The sequence below is a fragment of the Salvelinus namaycush genome, chromosome 28 (assembly GCF_016432855.1).
Source record: "Salvelinus namaycush isolate Seneca chromosome 28, SaNama_1.0, whole genome shotgun sequence".
Lineage (NCBI taxonomy): Eukaryota > Metazoa > Chordata > Actinopteri > Salmoniformes > Salmonidae > Salvelinus > Salvelinus namaycush.
Window position 1 is genome coordinate 8,014,503 of NC_052334.1, and position 7,355 is coordinate 8,021,857.

Here is a 7,355-nt window from a genome sequence, read left to right on the forward strand (position 1 = left end):
AGCCTCCTGAGGTTGGAGAAGCCCTGTTGCGCCTTCTTCACCACACTGTGTGCATGGACCATTTCAGTTATTTAGAAGATAAAAGGTATTCACGTCTCTAGTCATGTCATCCAATAATATATTCTGGGGTCTAATAAATGCATTGTTCAGCTTTGTTTTTTTGTTTTTTTTTAACTCTGTCATATATATATTATATATATACCACCTAATACAATTCAAACTCAATACCTCTTACACCAGCGAACATGAATGAGAATAATAGTATAATAGCGGGATTTTTTCAGTCGAGGGGCGTGGTTTGATCTACTGTCCTGCGGTGTCATCCAAAACGCTGCAGCTTCCAGGTTGTTGATACATTTTCCGCACATTAAGTAGTAAGTAGCCTACTAGTTAGTGTGAACGTTGAAAATCATCATCTTGACATTAGTAAGATTAACTATTTCATAAAAATGTTGGGCACTATACCAGGAGTGGGGTTCGAACCCACGCGGACATATGTCCATTGGATCTTAAGTCCAACGCCTTAACCACTCGGCCATCCTGGTTGGCGTAAAGTAGTGTCAAAATAACACGTTATATATATTATATTGCAAAATGTTATTGTTTTATTTTATGTTCTGTTACTCGCAACAATGTAACAATCCGTCGTAACAACAACAATCGACGCTATCACATGTCTACGCTGCGGCTACCACTGTGATCATCAAAGCTACTCTGACAGTCCATTATTGTAACAATGTTGCAAGTCAACTGTCAATTTGATTGACCATAAGGGTAGCTTATTTTGTAGCCTGACATTTATGTTGACAAAAATGATTGACAGTCGCAGCAAATAAAACGTTTGACAATGTGTTCTATCAAACTAATACAGTCAATTATGCAGTCACTTGAATGATGCAGTTTGTCTTATTTTCCCTTGATCTAAAGTCAACATATAGGAAATTACTTCATTGGTGAGAACTATGTGACCAGCCTACCAAGGAGGTAGGTCGTCTACCCGTAGCCTAGCCCTAGCCTATTTAAACGGGGTTCTACACAGAGTATGTCCATCCAAAAAACACAGGTTTCAGCAGCATTGTATGTATTGCTTCAGTTCACGTTCTAAAACATCAGGCACACATTGCATTATTGAATTTAGTGCTATATATTATATACTGTAGCCCCTATACTGATATACTGTACCCACAGACTAGTGTAATTATTACTATATAGTTTACACATACAATCCTTGTACGTCTACACAGGGCCATTGCATATCTATGGGGAAGGGGCAGTGGTTGATTTGGGTGATTGTCACAGAGATAGGCCTGCCCCACTTGCTGGTGGGGTTATGGAACACAGATGTTAAAATTGTCACTGCGATCTGCGGAGGATTCTATTACTCCGTTATTAACTCATTCTGGACACCGTAAAAATAGCAATGGCCTCTTGGATAATATACAGAGCCTTCAGAAAGTATCATATCCCTTGACTTATTCCATATTTGGTTGTGTTACGGCCGGATTTACTTCTTTTTTTTTATCCCACCCCTCTACACACAATATAAGTGAAAACATGTTTGCAGAAATGTTTGCTAATTTATTGAAAATGAAATATCTAATTTACATAAGTATTTACATACCTTTGCTGACACTCAAAATTGAGATGTCACTACAACTTGATTGGAATCCACCTGTGGCCATGTTTTAAAAAGAAACACACCTGTCTATATATGGTCCTACAGTTGACAGTGCATGTCAGAGCAGAAACTATACCATTAAGTCCAAGGAACTGTCTGTAGATCTCTGAGATAGAATTGTGATGAGGCATATATCTGGGGAAGGGTATGAAACTATTTCTAGTGTTGAAAGTTACCAAGAGCACATTGGTCTCCATCACTGGTAAATTGAGACAATATGGAACTACACAGATTCTACCATAGCTGGCCGTCCGATCAAACTGGGCAAGAAGGCCAAATGAGAAAAGCACCTGGAGTTTGCAAAAAGTCACGTGAAAGACAGATCTTAAGGATAAATATTGTGGTCTGATGAGACAAACATTGTACTCTTTGCCCTGAATGCAAAGCACTATGTCTGGAGAAAACCAGGCACAGCTCATCACCCATCTAACACCACCCCTACTGTGAAGCATGGTGGTGGCAGCATCATGCTATGGGAATACTTTTCAGCAGCAGGGACTGGGAGACTGGTAAGGATAGAGGGAACAATGAATAGACCCAAATACAAATCCTTGATGAGAACCTGCTTCTGAGTGCAAACGACCTTAGACTGGTGAAAAGAATTACATTCCAACAAGACAATAACCCTAAGCACACAGCCAAAGCAATGCTGGAATGGCATCAGATCAAGAATGTGAGTCCTTGAGTGACCCAGCCAAAACCCAGACTTGAATCCCATTAAACATCCTTGGAAAGACTTGCTGGTCACCACCGCCGGATACTACGGGATTTTGGCAGTGAGGCCCTTTATCTACTTCCCCAGAGTCAGATGAACTTGTGCAGACCATTTCTATGTCTGTGTCCAGTATGAAGGAAGTTAGTAGTTTTGCAAGCTAACGCTAACTAGCATTAACACAGTGAGTAAGTCTATGGGTATCTGCTAGCATGCTAGGAAGAAAATCCTCAAATCCAGATGTGCAAGACAACTCAAAGCTGTAATCGCTGTCAAAGGTGCTTCTACAAAGTATTGACTCAAGGGTGTGAATACTTATGTTAGAGATATTTCTGCATTCAATATAATACATTAAGAGGCATATTCTTGTTTCCTCAATGTAAAATACAGTTGAGTCATTGAGGTTGCAGTCAGTTGTCTCAAATTCTAAGAAAGGAACTGAAATGTAACAATAAAACAAATGTAAGGGCCATTATACAGCATTTATTATTTATTTAAAAATGAAAAATATCCTCATAAAACATAAATAACTTGTAAAATCCAACATTCAATACAGTTGAAAGTTATAGGACATCTAAGTGGGAGCAACAAGCATTGGAACTGCACTATTATTTTAACTGAAAGCCTGTAGCGTCATATAGCTTTTTCCAACAGAGACATTGAACACCCCATCACACTATTCATTTGCATGTTAGCGTCTGCGGTTTGACATCAAGATACTGGGTCTTTTCTCCTAACACCAGCTAGGCAAGGGCGTTAATATAAACTGTGTCTTCTACAGTGAGAGGAAGCAAAGGCTGCATGACATACAAAATGTCACATTCAAACTGTATAAATATATATTTTTTAAATACACACTGAGTGCATAAAACATTAGAAACAATAGCCTAATATTTAGTTGCACCCCTTTTGCCCAAAGAACAGCCTTCAAGTCAATCGGGGCATGGACTCTACAAGGTGTCGAAAGCATTCCACAGGGATGCTGGCCCATGTTGACTCCAATGCTGCCCACAGTTGTGTCAAGTTGGCTGGAAAGGGTTCATGTCCTTTGGGTGGTTGACTATTGTTGATACACGTGTGAAAAACCCAGCAGCGTTGCAGCTCTTGGCACACAAACCGGTGCACCTGGCACCTACTACCATACCCCGTTCAAAGGCACTTAAATATTTTGTCTTGCCCATTCACCCTCTGCATGGCACACATACACAATCCATGTCTCAATTGTCTCAAGGCTTCTTTAACCTGTCTCTTCCCATTCATCTACACTGATTGAAGTGGATAACAAGTGACATCAATAATCTTTTGTACAATCAGTGTATGAAACAAATATACTGTACATCTGAAAATCTTCAGCATCAAGTACATACGTGTGCGGTTGTGTAAACAAGTACATTTTCATGGCCATGAAAACACTTGATAGGAAAAGGCAGCCTACACTTAGGGGGAAAAAAAGGTGCCATCTTGAACCTAAAAGCGTTCTTCGGCTGTACCCATTGGAGAACCCTTTGAAGAAACCTTTTTCTAAGAGTGACTTGAAATACAACACTGATGTCTCCGTCAATCTCACTTGTTGCAGCAAGGGAAACAACAACAGAACATTCTCCTACAGAGGCTCTTCTTCTTGTACGTCACACACCTCTTGATCTGAACCTGGCCCTTGCCCACAAAGTCTGTAGTGGCGGCCACGTTGGCCTCTATGTTGTCCACCATGGCCCCCTGTTCCTCCACCAGCAGAGCCATCTGAAAGAACAGCTCATGGATGTCCTTGATTCGACTCTCCAGGTCCAACAGTTCCTTGTGCCGCTTCTCGATCTCTGTGAGAGCCGAGCGTGCCGTCCGCCCGTCCGTCAGGAGGTTGTCAGAGAACACATTCCACTTCCCCGTCTCGACCATCTCCTCGATCTGTTCGCCGGTCACCTCCTTGCCCATGATCTCTGCCTGGCGCTGGATCCGGGTCTTGCAGTTCTCCCTCTGGCTCATCTCTGCTTGGTTGTACTCAGACATGGCCTCGTGGAAGGCCCCGGTGAGAGAAACATACTGAGAACGAACCATGCGGACCAGGGCAGAATTGGCCCCGTCCTCTTCTTCCAGCTGTTTGTGCTGCATGCCGATCTTCTCCAGCCGTCTGTAGATGCCCTCCCCCCGGGTCTTGATGCCCCTGGCCAGGGTGTTGGAGTCTCGTTTGATGGAGCTGATCCGCCGGACAGAGGTGAGGAATCGGCTGTTTTGCTTGCCCAGACGCTTCACTTCCATCCGGAGCAGAGCAATCTCCTTCCTCATGGACTGGGCTTCTGTGAAGATGCTGTCCATCCGATCTTCGCTTTCAAACACCACTGACTGCTGCTCCAGCTCTCCCTCATCGTCGCTGCCCTGACCCCTTTCATCCGTGTCTGGAGGAGTGGGGGCCACCCCCTGCAGGTCAACTAGTCTGTCTCTCATACTACCTGGAATGGGAGGAAAAGGTTTGAGGTTTACTGCATGTTCAGTAGGTCATCTCCAAATCACCATCCTATTTATATTGTTGTGCAAAATCCTACACAAGCAATAAAGTTAATTCTTCATGGTTATACAAGAAACTTTTAAGAAAAGTTGATATTTTGTTTCCTCAAAAAGCTAACTACATAAACTGTAAGTGTAGTATATTTCTGATTTAAACAGAGAAAACAAGGACGCAATTAACACCATTCTACAAGAGGAAATGAAGTGGCACCTATTGAGGATCTCATCCCTAAACCAATAGAACACTGTGAACATACACTGGGCGGTGGTGACTTCCTAGTACACACAGACATATACATCAGTTAGTATTATATTACAGGCCAATGACTCACAGGATATCTATAACAAAATAAGTTACGATTTTCACAACAATTTGATCACTGAAAGACATGGATGAGCAAATGTGTGGCGTTTCTTTACCTCCCTTTAACCCTTTACAGGCATTTAATTATAGGCGTAGGTTATTACTAATCAGCTCTCTATAATATAGTTCAAGTTGTTACATGTGTTTTACTGTTACAGTACAACAGAGAATGCAAAATTACTGTCAGCAGTTTCTTTCAAATGTAAAGTTTGTTTGTGCCTAAACAGAACAACATAGCAAAATTGTCTGGCCAAAGCACATGTGAAGGTAACCTAGACACGAATATTGGCGACATTATTTATTGCAACAGAGAGCAACACATTACATTTATGGAATAATTAACATTCAAATTAAATAAAGCTGCCCACAATTTCACTTGTTCACAACAACCCAAACTCAACTCGCTGAGCAAAACGCATCTCATCACAAACGTTCGTACTTCTATGATAACATAACAACAGGACTGAATCATCTTAAAACTTAATGAGAAAAAAACGTTACCTGATATCTCCTCCGTAGACTTCCCTATAAGAACAAAAGCATTCAAACAGAACAGAAAAAAGCTCGGAGAATCATTTCCCCTTTATGCTTTGTGTTGTCATCTAGCTGCGTCTGCCAGGAACCAGCCCACTACCTAATTTATGGGGTATATTCATTAGGGCAAACTGTAGAAAACCGTGGCAAAACGTTTCTTATTGGACATATTCAGGTAGCTGCCTCCCCGTTTGGTTCCGTTTGATTCCTAGTAAATGCATCCCTGTGAGGGAGTTCCCCACCGCTGCTTATTCATGGCAGCAGTAGCAGGTGTAACAAGCAGAAGAACATGATCACGTTTTCATATTGAAAACTCTCGAAACATTATTGACATTAGTCACTTCATCTTGTGGTTGTTTTATGTCACCGGAAACAGCTTGTTGTTTTTGTACTTTATACTGCTCATATATTTAAATGATATTGGTGGAACAAACTCTGCGCTATAGGTAGTGCGTGCGCCGTTGCGCATTTTCAATGAAGGTAGGCCTACTAGTCCTACGCACCACGGTGTGATTTCCAAAGCCAGTCACTGAATTATTTCTGTTTGTTTCCAATAAATGCTTGTTCTATGGGTAGATATCTTGAGACAGATCATGAGTTGATATTTGATGCTTCAGAATGGTTGAGCATGTTGTTTATGTGTACCTGGCCTTATTTGTAGACCTATAGTACCTCCCAGTCCCATTGCAGACAGTGCAAAGCTGTTTTTAAGTGTTCTTTCTTAAATAAATGTATAATTTACGTTCAAATCAAGATGCTCAACCATTCTGCTCAACCATTCTGAAGCATCAAATATCAACTCATGATCTGTCTCATGATATCTACCCATAGAACTCAATGTATCACATACACAATGTATCAGATATACAATCATTTGGAACATGGAAAGCAGCCACAGAACAGTTTATTTATGGGATTGTTCTTGTCATGTCTCTTGGCTTTGTCCATTTGAACCCTGACATCCTCGATATTTGCCTCTGTCTTTTGTACGTTGGTCTCCATGTTATTGAGCACCGCTCCCTGTTCCTCTGTCAGAATAGGCACATTCAGAAAAAACTCCTAAACCCCCTGGTTTCCAGGTCCAGCAGCTCTTTGTGTCTACTAGTGATCTGCGTCAGCGCCGACTGGGCCGTCTTCCCATCAGCCAGGGCATTGAAGATAGTCAATATTCATCCGTCTCTGGATCAGTCTCTTACAGTTCTCCCTGCGCACCAGCTCCGTCTCGTTGTAGCTGCACATCACCTCCCTGAAGGTGGTGCTCAGGTTGGTGTACTGTTTCTGGGCAATGTGTACCACGTGGTCAGTGCTACCTCGCTGAACCTCCAGCTCCCTGTTCATCCTGTGTAGCCTCTAAGAAGGCCTCTCCTCTGGCCTTGATGTCTGCTGCGATGCCGTTGGCGTCCCGGATCACATCACTGGTGTCGTCCGACAATGTGTTGTTCAAAACGTGGTAGTTCTGGTCCTGGAGCTGGGCACCGTCGTCCTGGATCTGTTGGATCTCCTGTCAGACATGCTGGGTCTCCAGGAGCATGCTTTTCAGGTCGTGGTCAGGGGTCGCTGCTGCCTGG

General features: G+C 42.4%; 1 protein-coding gene and 1 non-coding gene across 2 annotated transcripts; both read right to left on the minus strand.

Annotated features, from left to right (window-relative positions):
* Positions 1 to 462: 462 nt before the first annotated feature.
* Positions 463 to 545, minus strand: trnal-uaa. Its single transcript has one exon. It is a non-coding gene; the product is annotated as a tRNA-Leu (tRNA).
* Positions 546 to 3,645: 3,100 nt separating this feature from the next.
* On the minus strand, positions 3,646 to 5,864 carry LOC120023617 (syntaxin-11-like). Its single transcript, XM_038967661.1, has 2 exons — positions 5,755 to 5,864; positions 3,646 to 4,834 (listed from the first exon to the last, which is right to left on the minus strand). The coding sequence occupies exon 2, from the start codon at positions 4,827 to 4,829 to the stop codon at positions 3,954 to 3,956; it is 876 nt and encodes a 291-aa protein (XP_038823589.1). The 5' UTR covers positions 4,830 to 4,834; positions 5,755 to 5,864; the 3' UTR covers positions 3,646 to 3,953.
* Positions 5,865 to 7,355: the final 1,491 nt, after the last annotated feature.

Bases quoted from the DNA above. Each gene is read 5' to 3' on its own strand.
- LOC120023617 (XM_038967661.1), bottom strand. From the start codon at position 4,829: ATGAGAGACAGACTAGTTGACCTGCAGGGGGTGGCCCCCACTCCTCCA.